The 19,560-nt window shown below is 35.6% G+C and overlaps 1 protein-coding gene across 1 annotated transcript in view; it reads right to left on the bottom strand.

Annotated features, from left to right (window-relative positions):
• Positions 1-532: 532 nt before the first annotated feature.
• Positions 533-19,560, bottom strand: part of Dpp10 (Dipeptidyl peptidase 10) — a 60,466-nt gene continuing 41,438 nt past the window's right edge. The window contains exons 5-14 of the mRNA XM_077427410.1: positions 14,275-14,548; positions 14,073-14,196; positions 8,192-8,409; positions 3,639-3,925; positions 3,061-3,230; positions 2,847-2,989; positions 2,583-2,777; positions 2,357-2,514; positions 2,074-2,285; positions 533-1,469 (exon numbers count right to left, since the gene is read on the bottom strand). Of these exons, the coding sequence (XP_077283536.1) occupies positions 1,326-1,469; positions 2,074-2,285; positions 2,357-2,514; positions 2,583-2,777; positions 2,847-2,989; positions 3,061-3,230; positions 3,639-3,925; positions 8,192-8,409; positions 14,073-14,196; positions 14,275-14,548 (1,925 nt within the window). The 3' untranslated portion in view covers positions 533-1,325. The remainder of the gene's footprint in view (positions 1,470-2,073; positions 2,286-2,356; positions 2,515-2,582; positions 2,778-2,846; positions 2,990-3,060; positions 3,231-3,638; positions 3,926-8,191; positions 8,410-14,072; positions 14,197-14,274; positions 14,549-19,560) is intronic.

Genomic DNA, 19,560 nt, shown 5'->3' with positions numbered 1-19,560 from the left:
ATTAAATTGAGTCTGGAAGGGTGCCAATATGCGTTTTGATTTTAATTATGTAGATGCCATATTGAAAACGAACTTGAGTGCCATACTTAGTGGTCGAAGTGAGGCGGGATGATATTTCGTCATCATTTTCCTAATGGTTCATTTTATTATTTTTTTTGTCAACTTCTACCACTGAAGTCTAGTCTTGTCAGATTATAAGAGGCCGCACGACCGCCCACAGCGTACACACACTGTTGGATGGTTGCATTTCCATCCGATGAAGGCGATCCTATGCCCTGTTTAAAGTTGAATGATCGTCATCACCATCAGTAGCATCGAAAATTAAAACACAATAAATATACATAATAATGAAAATAATGAACACCGAAGCACGACACTGATTTTTCGTTATAATTACACACACGACGTATATAATTTGGCACTTGGGTTTTTTTTAATAGTATATAATCTTCTTAAATAGGTAATAATAGTAAAAACGTGCGTCATTTGCATATTGATATTTAACATTTTTTTTAAACTGTTTTTTTTTTTTCAAAATTTAAATTGTGACGCACTTCATTGGCACTATACAATTTGAGATTTTTATTTATTTTTTCGTTTAAAAGCATAATGGAATATTTACAAAATATAATAAATAATAATGCGACAGTATTTATTAGTACCGAGCCTCGTGCAAGTGTCGTTATCGTCTTAAAATTTTCACATTTTAATAATTTATTCTTATAATCTATCGGAAGATTTAGAAAATTCTTTTCTTTTTTTAACTATATTTAAACAACCATCTTTCATATTATTAACAAGACTATAATAACATTTTATTAATTTTTTTTTTAAATTCAATCATGCAGAAACAATCGAGAAATGTATCTATTATATATGTATATATTTATTTGATTGAAGACTTTCATTTTGATTCAAACTAAAGATGATTTTTAAAAATTTAAAATCAATCACTCTATCGCCTATATTTATACGTGATGATTTTTGAGCATTATTATTTTTTATTTATATATGGTAATATATAAATATGCTCAAAGTTCAAAAACGAAAATTATATTTACAAGTATTGCATTACTGACTAGAGAAAATTAATATAATAATTAGAAAACTCACTACAAATGAGAGATCGCTTATCAAATTACTTATCGAATTGGTTTAGTGGAAGATTTGATAATTGTTTTTTTTAATTATTATTTAATTTTATTTTTTGTGCGAATTTTTGCTGATTTCTAATATGTATCACAACTAATAAGTGAAATATGTAAGTGGATTATGTACGGTATGTGCTTTGGGTTATAATTATGTTTATAAACATCAGGAATTGTCTATTCGGAACCGCCACCGTTTCTCAAACCGGCTTTGGACTCTGGTGGAACCTGTTTTCGGAAACAATCATCCAGGAAGGCAGCCATGGACCTGAACAGATGCTTCTTGACACCGGACAGACTGTGACCCTCATCCGGATACACCTGCCATGAAAAATTATTTCTAAAATCAACTTCAAATTCGAACAATATATGTATGTATGTATAAGTCTAAAGGTACGTTTCTGCAGCCTGCGACACAATGCTGCAGTTGCACTGTAAATTTTTGAGCAATTCCGGTCCATTTTTTAATAATATATCTAAATGTCTATTTGGGGTCGTCCACAAGTCCAAAGGGGGGGGGGGGGAGGTTGTAGAAACTGATAAAATAAAATATTCAGAATTATACTGAAATCCTCATAATAAGATATTTGGGGAGGGGGGGGGGGGGAGACGGGTTAAAATATCAAAAATTATTAGACATCATTTATGAAAATGACAAAAATAGAATCATACTGAAAACCTCATCATAAGATGTTTGGGGAAGGGGGAGGAGAGGGGTTAAAATATCAAAAATTATTTGACATCATTTATGGACGACCTCTATGAATAAATGCACCGGGAATGTTCAAGAAGATTTAAGCCTTTCAAAAACCGACGCGTTTTATACGTAGCGCAAATAAAAAGTTTCAAAAAAGTAAAGCGCTGGGAATTTTATATGTACTGCATTCTGTCGGTTTAAAAAAAAATAAACAAATGTTTTTAGTACCTGCTGTCTGAAGATGGCACCTTTGGCGGCGAGTGCTTTTGCCAATAGTAGACTTTGTTGCAAGTGCACATTGTCATCAGCAGCTCCGTGCACCAAATAGAACAACTTATCCTTCAACTGTTCAGCCTGTTTGGTGACGTCAGCTTCTGCATATCCTCGATAGTTTCCAGTCGCATTCGGCAATCCCATATACCGTTCCGTGTACGCCGAATCTAAAACATTGACCATCGTGATAAAAACATGATACCAAAATAAAATTTGCACCAATAGCACATTCACATACCATACAGCTTCCAATTGGTGACTGGAGCCACTGATATACCACAATGGAACACTCCGAGAGGACTCGCCAGAGCTAGAGCAGCTACGAACCCTCCGTAAGACCATCCCCAAACTGCCACCCTCCTTTTGTCCACAAAGTGCAACTTATCTCGTAGATATCTACAATTTTAGCAATGATTAATCATTCGAATCTTACAAATATTTATTATTTACGGTTGGAAGCATACTCAGTGACTTCTAATTGATCGGCAACGTCGACAGACCCAAGTTTTAGGTAGACTTCATGAAGAAGACTGTAGCCCTGACCTGCAGAACCTCGACCGTCTACTCTAGCAACGACGTATCCTCGAGCTGCAGCTAGCCAAGCAGCCCAATCTATCCTCCAACGTTCGGTCACCAGTTGACTTCCGGGTCCACCGTATCTGTAGTGTGAGTGTGTTGTTAGAAGAATTGAAGTTGAGGATAGGTTATATGGTTTGTGAGATACTAACACGTGGAGTACTAGGGGGTAGCGTGTGATTTCTTCTTCTCTAAGTCCAGGTGGTAGTAAGAGTTGAACTTGAGCTCGGTGTCCACCACTCACTTGTACTGGGAATGTTCTTATGACAGGAAGTGCAATGCCGTTGACTCGTTCCTGTAAATATGTTTAATATTTTATGATACTGAATGTTATAATGATTTTAGTTTGGTGAAAGTTTATGTAACCTGTAGATCAGTGTTGTTTTGAAGGTACATCAGCAAGCGTGGGGTGGGATGCCGAGCGGCGTGCAAGGTAGTTCTGGGTACGCCAGGTCCCAAGCATTCCAGAACGTAATGAGAAGCTCCAGGACTGAACCAAGCATTATGGTAGAGGCACGGCAGTGGACCTTCCGGCACTGGAAAAAATAATAATCGCGTTAAATTCCTCCACTGGAAAAGAACGCGAGCTTTCGTGCGTGCGGCTTGCACTTTCGTGTAGCACGAGCCTTACAAGACTTAACGATTTGAATCCGGATCGCGTGCGCCAGACTTGATCCGGAACGAGCTCTTTCACGCATAAAAGAAAGAAAAAGCGGTCTAAAATTGAACGTTATACCCACTTTCGACAGCCGACGCACTAAGCAAAATAACGACCCTCAAATTAAAACTTTGCACCGGCGATAAAAATAGAATTACGAAAGAGAATCGGCTGAAATTTATGCAGATTGACTATCATAGTATTAACTTTTGTATTTCGAGTCCTGAAAACTAAAAAAATCTCCACAACTTTTGAAATCAAAGTTTGAAATTTCTATAGTAAATACCTATTATTTTTTCCTTCTTCTTTTTAGTAGGTGGTGTGGATGGTATTTCCGTGGTTTCCTCTTCTTTCTCTTCTTCCCAGTCATCCTCTTCCCAAGAGTTCTTGGCTGGCGGCATGGGTAAGGGAAGTATACCCGATTGTCCGTATCCTATCGCTCCAGGTGTCGTCGGGGTTGGACAGGTGAGGCATTGTGGAGGTTTCATCGGAGCTCCATTTCTAGCTGGTACGGCGGCAACCCTGTACAGATGAAGTTCACCGGGTCTGCCTTCGGGAATGCCAAGGTAGTAGCTGAAAATGAAAACAGCAATTGTGTCAATTCAAGGTCGACGATACGAGAGCACTCTTGAAGTGAAAAGGTCGAGACGGAAACCTTTGAAAGGGAGGGGGTCGCTCTCGACTTTGAGAGGGAGGGAGAACACAAAAGGGTTCTACGTGACACACTTAGTTTGTCGTTGTGGAACTGAGTCGAAATATGTTTCACTTCTACTGTAATTAGTATTGAGTGTGACGTCCATTGAAATTGATTCAACACGGTAGGTATAATTGAAATATTCAATTAATAATAAACATAGATTTACGTAGTATAATAAATTAACAAGTCAAACAATTAAGATATTCAGATTTTTCAATGATTTTGAATGGCGTCTAAAATTTACAATTAAATGACAAATTCCATACTGGCCTGACAGATTAAAGATTTTATGATATTGAGAATTTTCCTACCTAACAGCGTGAGTGGATGATCAGCTAGTTAGATGCTAGCACGATAGATGAAAGAAGTGCTTGCAAGGTACCCGATAGAATGTGAAAGGCCACAGGGGAGATTGGTGGATGAAATCAGAAAAATGTGTGGAATGAGATGGTTGAGAATTGCTCAAAACAGAGACGAATGGAAGCGTGTTTGGGAGGCTTTCATGCAGTAGTGAATGGCGAATGGCTGTGAATGATGATGATGATGATGATGAAGCATAATGTTGCACCCGCATGCAAATATCAAATTTTACTTCTTACTTCTAACATCTTGATTCTCACATCTTATGTACTTCTAAAATCTTATATCTCACTTATTACATCTCACTTCTTACATCCCATTTTTGGTCTCACTTCTTTCATCTTAATTCTTACTTCTAACGTATCGATTCTCACATTTTCTTTCTTACATCTTACATACATACATCTCACTTTTTACATCTCACTTCTTACAACTCACTTCTTACATCTCACTCGATAAATACCACTTATTATGCCCATTTCTTATGTCTCACTTCTTACATCCATAAAAATATATACTCACTTCTTACTATATACTAACTTCTTACTTACTTACATATATCTCACTTCTTACTTATTCATAAAAATATAAACATATGAATGATACAGTGACTACAATCTAATAATTTTAGAAAAAAATACGATAATTCGCGTAATATTTTCTTAAATTTGCGCGGTAGTTTTGAAGTAACTCACTTCTTACATCTCACTTCTGTGGAAAATTTGATATCAGAAAAATAATAATGAAAATCAAAAAGAATGACAAACACGAAAGGTGATAAATTTTCAAGACAAGTTTTCACTTAATAAAAGCATTCTTAAATTATCCAAAACAAGGCGAGAGGGGTTGTAAGGGCGGGGGGAGGGGGAGATTGCTATGCGGAATACGGAAGCGGATATCGCGTCTTAAATTTTCACTAATGGCCGATTTATACGCGAGCAAAAAAAAACTAATAACACACACACACACTAATAGTAAATCACATGCGAAGCAACAAAAATAAAGTAAAAATCGACCAGGCAAACACGTTAAAAAAATTTAACGTGCGTCAATTATTACATACATACATATGTATGTACATAACATACATGCAATACTTTATTAAAAAAATAAAACATATTTTCGGTTTGCTTTATTAATTCCCGTCACGTTATACGCGCTCGTTATAAACGAGGGGTAGGCTGAGTTTTTTTCCGAAAATTTTCGGTTAATATTGCCAAGATTAATTATACAGGGTGTTCTGAAACGGTGATGAAAAATGCCCCCCAACCGACGCAAGGCTTTTCCGTTGCTCGAAAATTTTATTAAACGAAAGTGACACGTGTCGGAACTTGTTAAGGGAATAAAAAAATTCTTAAGGCAAGTTTCCTATGGACGCGGTCGATGAGTGTTATCCGATTAAATCACGAGCAAAGTCTCAATATAGATAAAGTCAAAGTAAATAAACCCGAAATCGATCACTTCCACATCGAAGAATTACGAGCATCTAATTAACCGTATAAAAGAGCGACTTTCGTGAACAGGGTGACTAATAGCTCCACTTTAACCCCTTTTACTTATTTTATCACCAGCTTACCCCGAGTCTAGACAGTGGCCATTTGCATATGGGCAAGGACAAAATGGGGATCATATCTCTTGTATTCAAATTTTCTTCGTTTACGTTTTGAGATAGATTCGTAGATAGATACATAACATACATACATATATCGATTATTGTCAGCCACTTACTAAAAGCATGCCAGTTACTGGTAAACATACATAATAGCGTGTCAGTCGTATATTGTGTTCGGGCTAGGATTGAAATTTACCATCAAATTTCATTTACTGGTAAATGGTAAATAATTTACCATTACCGGTAAATCACAAAAAATAACGTAGATTAAATGTATGTAGTAAAAACGTTAACCTAGATTGAACCGTAGATAATAAAAAAAAGTTTTTTAAAAACAAACCTCTTTTTTAGTTTTGTATATAATTTTAAGATATATAAATTATTATTTTGAATAAAAATGCCAATAATTTTATTTTACTACCGCCATCTATGTATAAAACTAAAGACTACATAGACGTCACCCAGATTTCTAATTTGCAAACTTCAAACGCGTCTTAAACGATATTTTATCTCTATCGTAATGGCGGAGAATCCATTTACTTACATTGATGACCAAAATGAGCAATATGGCAAAGTATGAAAACGATTGGATAAGAAGCAAATTTTTTCCTGAATTGTAATCGTAAGTGAAACGGAAATGAGGTTTGTAAAAATAAACCTCAGGTGAATAATGTCATATATGTACATAAATACATTAGCTAGCAGCATGGCTCGGTGGCTGCGTTGATACTAAGCACCGAGAGGTCACCGGGTTCAATCCCGTGAGCTGATCTCGATTGAAAAGAATTTATTTTGAGCATAATCTTAAATGCTGCTGGTTAGACTTGGATATTTGTGACTCCAAGTCGATGTTTTCTATCAGAATTCACCAATTTATCTGATTTCAATGTTGAATCGGTTCCTTCATCAAATTGGCAAAAATATCTTATCCACTATGACACTAATTTTTGAATATGAATATGATTTAAAAAAATATTATCTGTAACAAAGATGTCTCACTAATAACTTATGTATATATATATAGTATTTGTATTATGCTTATATGTCTGGTCACAGTGATGAGTATTCTGTAATGTCACTGTAGCAAATACGAAAAAAATAAAATAAATAAAGTCAATTCTTAATAACCATAATTGAAACAACCTAATTTGAAACAATAATAATTTATTACGACTTGGTTGGTCTGTGTTGCCACTCTTAACCATGCATCAGTGTAGCCACACTTACGAATGCATCAGTGGCACTACAAGAGAACTGTCAAACTGACAGAAGGCTCGCTACTTGCTTCAACTTATTACAAAGAGTTAAAATTAATATGTTACGTATCGTATCGGTGTGGTTATTCTGAATGGATTTGCCGTCCCTATAGAAGTTTACACTTCTAAAAAGTAAAGTCAACACGAATGAATATATTGAATGGATTGGCTTTCCTGCTATTCACTTAACTAATTCCAGGTACTGGTAAAAAGCTCACATGCTTGAACACGGTACGGTACGCTTATACATTCCGCACGATTCAGTTACATGTTAGTACCTGGAATGCTTTTGAGAAGTAGCTATAAAATTATTCACCATTTCAAAATTTATTTTCCGTTTCCTTATATATTAATAATTCAAAGGTTTCCTTTACCAAATTGAATCGTTCGTTCATAGCAGACAAATATGGACACTTAAAGAGCTCACAGAGCATAAAGAAACACGCATGACGCTTACCCACGTACACAAATACTTAAGGCGCTCACGAACGAACATTTCCTGAAAAACTAAAAATCTGTGCACATTATCTGTGAGCACCTTGCGTTTATTTAAATGCGTTGTGAATTAAATTTGTAAATTTATATTAAATTGTTTGGGCGCCCTGAAAAATCATAGGGTTTTGCGAAAGCATTGTTACCAATTAAGGCTAAAACAAATGTGCTCATGAACTCCCCCCTCTCGAGAGCTGTTCGACTCCTCAACTTACTGGCACATTCCTTGGATCTCTTCAATGCCGATTGTGTTGGTCGAGCACATCCTACATTTATTATTTTTGTTGTTCTTATTTTAGGTATACTTATATTTGTATTAAAACCACATTGACACTTTGGGGCTACCTTTCAAATCTCTGTTGTATTGATTTTTTAAAATAAAAATGAATAAGTAAAATGTTAAAATATATTTTAAAACTTACACCACGTCAGTGTGATGGTCCCAGGCGAGCAGTCGAGTGACCTCGAAACGTCCATGGGTCAGAGGCAAAGCTCTTCCTTGGACATGGACAGCATGGCGATAATGGCCAGCAGGTCCATCTCTGATGGCAGCAGTGCTCACATGGGCATCCCCTTCAGATGAAAATAGGGGTGGTCCAGGAGCTTCCGCCCAACCTTTGTTTTCAATCGTCCTTTGGGTCTGCGGAAGGAAAGAGAAAAAGTGGTAAGATTGAACCGTTTGTCGAAAATGGTTTTCGATAGGTGGGTATCCAGTATCCGTTTCCGGTCGATTTAATTTCCGGTCGCTGAGAGGGTGAGAATTTCACTTAATCAACGCCACTGACCGATTCGCACACGCGGCCATTAATCACTCTCCTGTGAACTTTGGAAAGCTCTCCTCGTCTTGGAGCTTTGAGAGATTTTCGGTCGAATCTCGTCTGAGCCTAGTGCATTTGATACAGTAATATGTTTTAATGTGAGGCATTTGGCGAATATATTATGTTTATTGGTATTTGAAATGCCAGTGGGATGACGTACATGGGTGAGATCCTAAGCTGTTTTGCATCACACGCTAAATTAATGACTCGTTAAAGTACTAGCAATGCTGCTCATCAGCTGATTAGGATGGTTCATTCACTTTTGCGCGACAGATAAAAGCGCCCCGACATAACCACCCCGACATTACCGCGCGGCGACAAAACTGTTCCAGCTAATAGTGCTCGGCGAAAAAATCGCGCCAGAGTTAATGAAAAAATTAAAATATCAATTTTGACCTTGAGTAACATGGGAATGTTTAAAATAAAATCCTTTTTCGAAGAAATAGTCACCCCCAATGTGCATATTATTAAATCCATATATTTTACGTCATTCTTTTCGTTAAATTAAAACTGTGATCTCAATAAAATTAAATATTTTTGTATAAGACATTTTAAAATTAATAGGATTATTCATATTATAGGATCAAGTGTTTGTATGTATGTATTGTATTTCTACAATACCTTTTTAATGTAAAAGTTTGAGAAATAAACATAAATATGGTTTTGGTAATTGTATGTACATATGTATCAGTGGGGTCTACCTCACGGGCAAGAATGTGAAACGCCCGAAAGCGCACATTAATACGGGAGGAAAAGCCTGTTCCTCTTGTTCCTGTTGTATCCTGCTCGCGCAAATTAAGTGAGTATGTACGTGAATATGTACCGTTTACCATGCACCCTTTTTTTATCTTTCGACTTAAGATCTTTCGATTTTCAATCTTTGCCTTCCGATATTTGCGTTTTCGGGCGTTTCACATTCGGGCCCGTCACGGAGACCGGTATCAGTGGTATGAAGTGGAATTTTTTTATTTTTATATCGCACAGCTTATAGGATACAAGAGAATGCGTTCCGATGCGTTGTTTAAGTTCACTATATTAATATATTAATCAAATATATTTATAACAGTTCAGTTATATTAATCAAATTGAAATTGATATTTAAATTTTTTCGTTCATTCTAGCGCGGCTTTGTCGCCTTGTTATATTATTTAAGGCGGTTATGTCGGGGCCCTTATATACTGAGCAGTTTTGACTGGAAATTAATTGGTATATATGTAGGTGCAAGTAGATGGCACACAGATTTATTGGATTGACTTAGCTAATATTGATGCTGCAGGTTAACTTTATTAAGTAAATACACAATGTACTTTTGGTAGATTTCTTTTCACTTTAAATTTGACATCTCTACTTGGATTGTGTGCAGCCTTCAACCATTCCCCTTTGGGTTATTCTTATGAAATATTTCCAAGAACAAAAATTCATCTCAATAATTCAAAGAAAAGTTCTTAAAGCCTTTCCCCTCATTTTATATTTAAATTAAATTTGTTCAAAAACGTCAATACATATATTCAAGGTCAAACATTTTAATATAAGTTATAATATTAAACTATCATATTATATTATAAGGTGTTTTTTCAGTCACATATGAATATATGAATATATGTAAGTGAAGATAAATATATAAAAAAAACTAGCTGAACCCGGGATACGTTGCAATGCCACAATATCGCGTGCAATTTCCGTTCCCATTCTCGTTCTCGTTCGCGTTCCCATTCCCATTCCCGTTCCCATTCCACATATATTCAATTTTATATATAGTTATAGATCTATTTGTTGACGTGAGGTATCCGCTATGTGTTTGTGGTACAGCCCTGAATGGTCAGTACATTCGAGTGCGAGGTAGGCGTGGCGTGATTATTGTCAAACTCGCGGCGTGATGCGTTGAAGGCTGGAAAGCTTTACTTTCGCGTCAGTAAAATCGTAATTACGAATATTATTATTAAGAGGTTTTTCCCGTTTTTTTTTCACAGCAATCTTTCCGGACATGCATAAAACAAATCCTAAAAGTTCCATCGTAATCGGTGCAGGGTTGGAATATTCGAGACACACACACACAGACATTCAATTTTATATATGTATATAGATGTAGAAGGATTTACTGACCATATGAAGCCAGGAATTCATCTCAACACGTACAAGAGCATATGCTAACGCAACAGTTTGACCATATAAGTGAGAAATTTTAAATGAAAAAGTTCAAACTGGGTATTTTATGAGCAAAAGCCTGCGAACGTGGCACAAATTGTACAATGAAGATATAAATGGGGGGGGGGGGGGGGGTTATAATTGCGAATAATGATATACAAGCAGTTTCATAAGTACGTGCAGATATACAGGTGTAAAGATATACTTAAAAATTCTAACCGGGTGCATGTTGAATACAAATGGGATACGTGGTAGAGGTAGCGGAATAAGACTCGGATATGTTAATTCATTCTTTATAGACGGTCGGTTTGGTTTGTAGCATACAGCATGCCAACCTGAGCGTACATTCTCACACACAAAAAGTAACCAGTGAGAATGGACCTTTTATGCAACGTTTACGATGGGATGAAATAAAAATTGCCACAAAAGCAACATGGCGCTTGCAAAGCTTTACATATCCGAACACAAGTGGCGCCACCGTACACTAAACACACACACACATAGACACATTGTGTTAAGCATACGGTGAGTTTAAATTTTCATTTTTATATTTTTTCTCACGTGCCTTAAGCGTCGACGCGATAACGTGGCCCTGATATACCTGGGCAATAAATTATTTATACAATGGAAGAGTGCTTTGAATGTGTACTGAAAGCGTTTCGGGTACACGTTGCTGAAAAATTACAAAAGGCTCCCCTGAAGGAATATATTAAAGCTTCGCACGGCGAGTTTCGTTATTTTGCCCTCTCGTTTCCACGATCCCTCCCCTCTCACCTCCTGCATCCCTCCCAAATCTCCCCGTTGTTGAATATTGTAATATATGGATTTGTGCGCTGGCAGCCTGGTGGGGTCCCAACATACATACATACATACGTAAGCTGGGTCAAAAATTTCTTAATAGGTAAACAATTTTCAGAGAGAGAGAGAGGAAAAATTCAACTTTTTTCATATGGTATAGTATTTTTGAGTTATGTGTGTACTGTGTATGTACATACATATGTGTGTTTTATGTATGTAGTATAAATGAAAAAAAAGTTTTTAAATTTCGTGCAAAATTTTTCGTATCGTTTCTTATAAAAGGTGATATTTATATTCAGGTGCCTTTTTTGAACGGGCCCACAACTAGTGTCATATGGTACATATTTTAGTTTCTAGATTTTTCAACGCGTTGTTGGGATTTCAAGTACTATTCGTACTGATCTAGGTCTTTGATAGTATTGTCACCTTATTGTTGATATTTTATCAGGCCTACACACCAGTAGATTTGTAAGCACGTGAGGATTGTGGGATTGTGAGAATCTTTATAATCGTAGTAATACGTCATGACCGTCGTTGCTGGAACAGTTGGGACTTTATGTCTCTAATAATTATGTGCATAGTTGACATCATCATTTGATGGTTGTGCCTGCTGCCCGCACAGGTCTTTATCGGATGGCTCCTATTCCAAGAGTTAAGGTCTGTTTATACCTAGTCGGCAAGTATCGGCAGCAATAGGCAACCTGCAAGTACGGAGAGTATTCTTTGGTACATTCTACATATATGACGCGTATGAATGTGTGCATGCGCGAATGGAGTATGAATACGTCCATATTTTTATTTTATTTTTATTTAATTTATACTAGGAAGGCCTAACAGGTCAACCCAATGCGCATTCCTGGCCAAAGACAATTATATAAACATATATGTACACCATCCATATATACACAAATACTTACACGTATACACAAATACACATCCATACATACATAAATATAAAAATACACATATATACATATACATACATACACACCTACACATATATATATATTCACATATATATGCATATATGTACATATATATACATACATATATATAAATATACACATGCATATATACACATACAAATACATATGTACATGCATATACATACATACATTATACATGCATATACACATAAACACATAAATAAACATAAATAAAGATAAATTACTCATATACATATATAAAAATAAAATATAGCGTACATATATAAATAAAGATAAAACCAACATACATACACATTATGCTAAATAATAATATTACAAAATGAAAACAGCATCTGTAAATATGTAGATAGAAGTCATTTAAAATATGCTGCCTGACAGAACTGTATGATCCGGTAAAAACATCAAGGCTCCCAGAAAGCAGGTTAAATAATCGAATGGCTCTTGAAAGGGGTGAGTCATCAAGCACATTAGCTCTGACCCGAATAGGCAGAAATAGAGTTCTGGAGCGAGATTCTCTCAGTTTCTCAGGTACCCTAAGTTAAAGATTATACAGAACTTCGGGAAGATGACATTTACCCCTTAGATTTTTTAGAAAAAGCTTACCAAGTTGATTGTTTCTACATGAAACTAAGGAGTCAAAGCCCAAGGAGCCCATGACAAACTTACTGGGAAATAAGTAGGGATAGCGCCCAAACTCTCTCATGTAGAGATAGCGCACACATTTTATTTGCACTCTCTCTAACATGAGCGTGTACCTTAAACGATTAGGACTCCATTTGGCCGAGGCAGATTCAAGCAAACTGCGCACCAATTTAGTATACAGTAAACGTATCACTCTGGTGCTATTAAAGGCGCGTGAGTTTCTGACGACGAAACCTAATGTTTTTGTAACCCTATTGCACACATATTGGACATGAGAATTAAAATTCCAGGTATTTGAAAAAGCAATTCCCAAATCCTTGAAATGTGTGTGACGGGCAAGAATAGAGCCATTAATCAATATAGAATGCACCTAAGAATACTGTCCGTATTTGTAGGTTGCCTGCTGCGGCTGATGCGTGCCGACTAGGTATGAACAGACCTTTATCCGACTTCTCAATGAAATCGTTGCTACTGAGTCTGAATGTGATTTTTTCACTTTCAGTGTAGGTTATTGGAGATTATTTTAACCTATTTGTCTGGTAGCCTGCGCTCATCATTATTTTCATAATTAAATGTGACGTATAAGTGGAATTTCGATCTTCTCTCTTCCATTTGGGCCTTGCAGGGATGTTTTGTATTTGCGGCTTGTTCTTATATGTATATTAGTGCTGGCTATGGGTGCAAGGTATTCCCTACTTTGTATTTTATTATTTGATATTTTTACTTTATCTGCTATTATTATAATGCTATTGTTTTGTATGATTATGTATAAATGTATTTTTCGTCTCTATTTTTCCCATCTCTCTGTATTTTTTTGACCATTGTGGAGCACTAGGAATTTCTGTGATGCCACAATGGTCCAAACTTAAACTTAAAAATAATCAAATATTGAAGATTTGGAAATCTCACGTCCAAATGTCTGAAAAAGTATTTTAAATATTGAAAATTGTAACCTCTTGACAATGCCACATGGGACTCTTGCAGATGGTGACTAGAGACAAATTCTGTGGCCGGTTCAACCACACCACACAGACTTCAGTCAGAGAGACCCACTGCGCAGAGGTGAAATAGTACTCTCTGTACGGACAAAAGTCTCAAATTAGTATCAGAGCATAGAAAATACGCCAAACAATACATCCAAGAACTAATACTGACCCTTCACCTCCGAGGATAGGTGGCGGTTTGATGTTCCTTGTTCTGATGTTCTTCGGATCGGCCAAGTCAGCTACGGTCAAGGTCACGATAGGATTCGGAGTACCTGGTTTTGGGTACCTCAAGGATCTGATCTCTGGGTACAGATACGCTTCTTCTCCTCCACCGTACCATGGAAACTTCTGCTCTTCCACCAGCGAGTCGTTGAAGGTCGCGTACAGCATCATGTGGCCATCTTTCGACATCCACAGTGCTGTGTTGGACGATATCACCTCTTCTATAATGGGAGTGATTAAAATATATAATAACATATGTATGTATTTACATATTGATATGATTCTTTTATCGTTTATAAGCACATCACTAATTTTTACAAGCTTCTTATTAGCTCCACTCTGTTAGTTCAGTGACATGCCTGCCCGTCAAAAATTTGTGATCTGATTTTGAACCACTTCAATTCTTCAGATCGCTTTGATATTTTGGCGATATATGGGGGCTAGCTAACATTGATGTAATCTAATGTCTCCGAAATGAAGCTAGATGAGTTAAATCATTAACGAACTCATTAAAAATTACATCGGAATCTTGTGTCAGATTGGAGCGATGGCAGCTAGCATTCATGCCTTTCTACCACCCATTTGCAACTCATTTAAACAGCGGTAAACCTACTTTATTATTTACTATTGTAACGTGGGAACACGAGAGAGAGTATTCACTGTCTAAGTGTATTCGTGGGTGAACAATAGAGACACCGGATTAGGCTAACGGGACTCAGTAAGGGCCCGAACAAAGGGTACGTTGGAGTTCTTATAGGCTCGGGTGAGTGCGTGCGTAAATAATGGACTCGTCACGGTAGATATTTACAGGCCTAGACAATAGATAAATAAATAGATTGGGGAAGCTGTGGTGGGTAACTTGTCCTTTATAAGAAGGTACACACAGTAAGTGGTAGTTACGTGTAGACTTCCTGATAGGGATCCCAAATTTGAATATTCGAATACTTTTTATACGAACTTATCTTTTTATTTTCAATCTACAGCACATTTAGTTCTATTTGATGTTCCAGATAATGATTCTCTTAAAATTTTAATAAAATCTTGAACTTCTTAAAACTAAAAATTAATAATTTAAAGCTACTGTTGGATATTCGATATTCGAATATATTCGAATATATTCGAATATTTGGGATCCCTACTTCCTGAATCATTGAATAAATGTTGTGCAGCGATTTTGGTCTTTCATTTGGATTCTGAACCCACCCACCCCTACGCAACACTATCATCTAATGCAGCGGTTTCCAAACTTTATGCTACTGCGCCTCCCTAAAAAAAATTTTTTTTTCCGCGCCTCCCTACCTACTATTTTTTAATAGATATAAGAATAGACACGTTTTAAATAATATTTATTAACCTTTATTTAAAAAAAGTACTGAACACTACAATAGACAGAATAATAAAAAGGTTTTGCTAGGTTTTAACTATGGTTGCCATGTTAAATCCCGTATATACGGGACATGTCCCATATTTCACTACTCGGTCCCGTATTACAATTTGTCCCGTTTTCTCCATAAACTTTTCTACAAAAACAGACTGTCGATTTCTTTAACACTGCATTGATAAGTGGTCCCAATCATTCAAAAAATTTAATGCTTTCGATTGGATGATTCTCAAGCAAGTTCCTGAATGGGGGGAAATAGAACGAACCGTTCAATATTTGCAAGTAAGGAACATCGATGTTGGAAACAATGAGCTTCTATTCAACCAGTTCGCATATTTAAAAGATTATTTAAATAAAAATAATACCAACGAAAAGTGGGAGACAACGCTGAAATTGAGTATGGAAGAGAAATGGCTGAAGTTTTTTAGAGATACCAAGCATATTGAACAGAAGTCATGTTTAATAAAACTATGTGAGTATATATTTGCCAATCCAGCCCACAATGCCAATGTGGAGAGAATATTTTCCCTGATGTCAACACAATGGTCGAACGAAAGAAATAAGCTGGCAGTTGAGACAGTTGAGGCAATTATGGTTTGCCAGTATAATTTTAAAATGACTTGCGCCCAATTTTATCATCATGTAAAAGAGGAAAACGATTTAATTAAAAAAAGTTAAATCATCGTTAAAATACGATTGGTCTAAAAAAGACTAATTTTTTAAAATAAACTATTACCTACCTACTTTTCCATATTTTATTTATGTAGCACTTAAATGTCCCGTATCAATGCTTGACAATTATGGCAACTATAACATAAATGTATACGAACGCGTATATTTATTTTTATATTAAATTACTAATTAAACTACATCTAACACATCAAAATTTAATGCGAAGGATGTTGTTATTTATCAAATCTTGGGGGCAATATGGAGAGTGCCACTGGTAACTCCTTTTCGACTATTAAACTGGCTTGATATTTGGTTTTCATTGCAGCTAGTGCCGAAAAGCCCGTTTCGCATAAATAAGACGTTACAAACGGTAGAAGTACTTACATACATTGCTTTGCAATACAAAGATTCATACTCTCCACTAAGATCTTCCAAAATTTAATTATGGTTTCATTTTGAAACTTTTGTTTTAGTGAGCTATCGCATGATAATTCTATCAATTTTTCTTTTTCGGTGGTTGTCAGCTCGAATTCTTCTTCTTCATATTAGTAAAATGGATCTGTATCCACAAAAACTTTGAGAAATCAAGGTCTTTGAAATTTATTTATTTATTTATTTAAAGTTTGGACCGTTGTAGCATTACAGGAATTCCTAATGCGCCACAATGGTCAAAAATATAACAGAAAAGACAAGAAACAAAATAATAAATTAGACATAACAAAAACAAAACATATATATACACAAACAACTAAAAATAATAATTATTATTATTATATATCGTTTATCGTCTTGAATTCATTCTATGTTAACAAGGTTTTTGTATTTCGTAATATTCTTTCTCGATTATGATTTTCAAGTTATGAATTCCATAAGTCCTCACCAGATAGAGTTTCAAAATTTGTCATCCGGACTGACCGAAACCAATCACGACAAGCAAATAATACACCACCACCACGTCGATCTACTCTATCGCGACGATGCAGCCTCCAGGAAGAATCAAAAAGTTCAGCATCAAAAAATGATGAAGTCAACCATGTTTCCGTTAGTGCTACCATATCATCACAAATATGTAGTAGAAACGGCTTAATTAAACGCAGCCAGCTTTGTCCTGAGACCTCGTGCATTTTGGTAATAAATTACCAATTTTCGGTCTCCCAGTTTGGCGCGTGACTTTCTTTGAGACAAGAAATGGCAGTTTTGATTGAGCCAACGGAGGTTGAGCCAATGGAGACGAAACGGAAGAGGAAGCAGAAGAAGAAGCCAACACAGTCACAACAGAATCACGACTATCAGGACCATTTGAGCAGGCAGATGTAGGAGAAGGAGAAATAATTGTAAAAATGCAGCACTAAACCATCCAAGTGGTCGATAAAAAGATTTTTACTTGCTTCAATATTGGCTGTGGCCCAGAAATCTTTGGACAGTGAAAACATATCCAACTCATTCTTTTGTTAATTTGATTTCCATAACTTCAACTTTTTAATGAAAGCTTTTACTTTGTCATTTTGAACAAGTGGATGTATTTGTGATCCCTGCATTGATTTATTTAAACCGCACAATTTTCCAAAAACTTCAACCAAATAGGCAAGTTTTACAATAAAATTATCGTTCGTCCACAAATGTGCCTCTTCGTGTTGGTTTTCTTCGAGAAAGGTTGCTATTTCTTCTTTGAGTTCAAACACCCTTTGAATCAATTTTGCACGGGATAGCCAGCGAACTTCACAATAATACAAAAGTGAGGTATAATTAGCTTCCATAGGACATTGCTCTCAAAGGACTGTTCTTAATGTAGTTTATAATTTTTATAACTTTTGTAAAGTGCTGTTCAGTTCCTCGCTCATATTTTTTGACACTAGAGCTGCTCTGTGAAGCATACAGTGCGTCCAGATAGCATGTGGTGCATTCTTTTTGACCAATGCTTGAAGACCTGCTTTGTGGACATTGAGTGAGCTCCGTCGGTACACAGTCCAACGCAATTATTCCACTTTATGTGGTTTTCTTCAAAAAAAACTGTCTATTATATTAAAAATTTCAATGGATGTGCTCTTCCCAAGAATGGTTTTGCAAAATAATATACATATCTTTTAATATATTATTATCCGCGACATATCGACCATATGCAATTTAATGGGCATCTTTAGCTAAAACAGAGCGTTTGCAAATGCGCAATTTTTAAAATCTTCCTCTCCGGATAATTTTTTATAGGAATTAAATGTATATATATATATATATATATATATATATATATATATATATATATATATAATATATATATATATATATATATATATATATATATATATATATATATATATATATATATATATATATATATATATATATATATATATATATATAAATGAAGGAAAAATAAAAATAAACATTCATACATTGAATTTTTACTGTTAAGCTACGATATGAAGTTTTATTTATTTGTTGATATTATGATATGAAAATTATTTTTTATTAAAAAGTTTTGGCGCCTCCCCTGGCAATAGTCCGCGCCTCCCAGTTTGGAAACCGCTGATCTAATGTAAACTTAATATTACAAGTTTTATACTTTCTTATATTATTTTTTTAATTCTCCAATAGATTAAATAATGTGAAATAATACTTTGTGAAATTCGTGAACCAACTATTGAAGTGTTTTGGCCAAATCACAATTTTTTCCAATATTTCATTTCGTTGCTTCAAAATTCCATCAATTGATTGATTTATTTTCATTGTCTTTAACTGTCGTTATTCTTGAATTTCACAATATTTATGGTTTTGCTATACATTTCAATTGATCCAATATCTTACCCTCAATCTGAAATTGAACCCCTCCTCCATTATCTTTATTTATGGCCGCTTTCATCAATGTTGATTATTAGATCGATTGCTTCCTCCTCTTCAAACATTTCATTATAAACTATGTACCTTTTTCTTTTGCGATATTTTACCGCATTCTTTTCTAATATTTCACTCGATCCTTGTAAATTATGGACCATTGATCAACAGAAAAAGAGTCCACGTTATCAATTCAGAATCGGACATTACTCTTCATGCGCATAAAAATACCCACCATATCCGAATCTTATCGAAAAAGGTCACGAAGGTAAACCGGCAGACTTTTTTCATCTCCGAATCAGCTGAAAGTAGGCATATAAAGAAGTTCGCAGTTCGCTTAATTGGCACATA

The sequence above is a fragment of the Arctopsyche grandis genome, chromosome 3, assembly GCF_051622035.1.
Source record: "Arctopsyche grandis isolate Sample6627 chromosome 3, ASM5162203v2, whole genome shotgun sequence".
Lineage (NCBI taxonomy): Eukaryota > Metazoa > Arthropoda > Insecta > Trichoptera > Hydropsychidae > Arctopsyche > Arctopsyche grandis.
The sequence above is the reverse complement of the archived record's forward strand: the minus strand, read 5'-3'. Positions and strand labels throughout refer to the sequence as shown.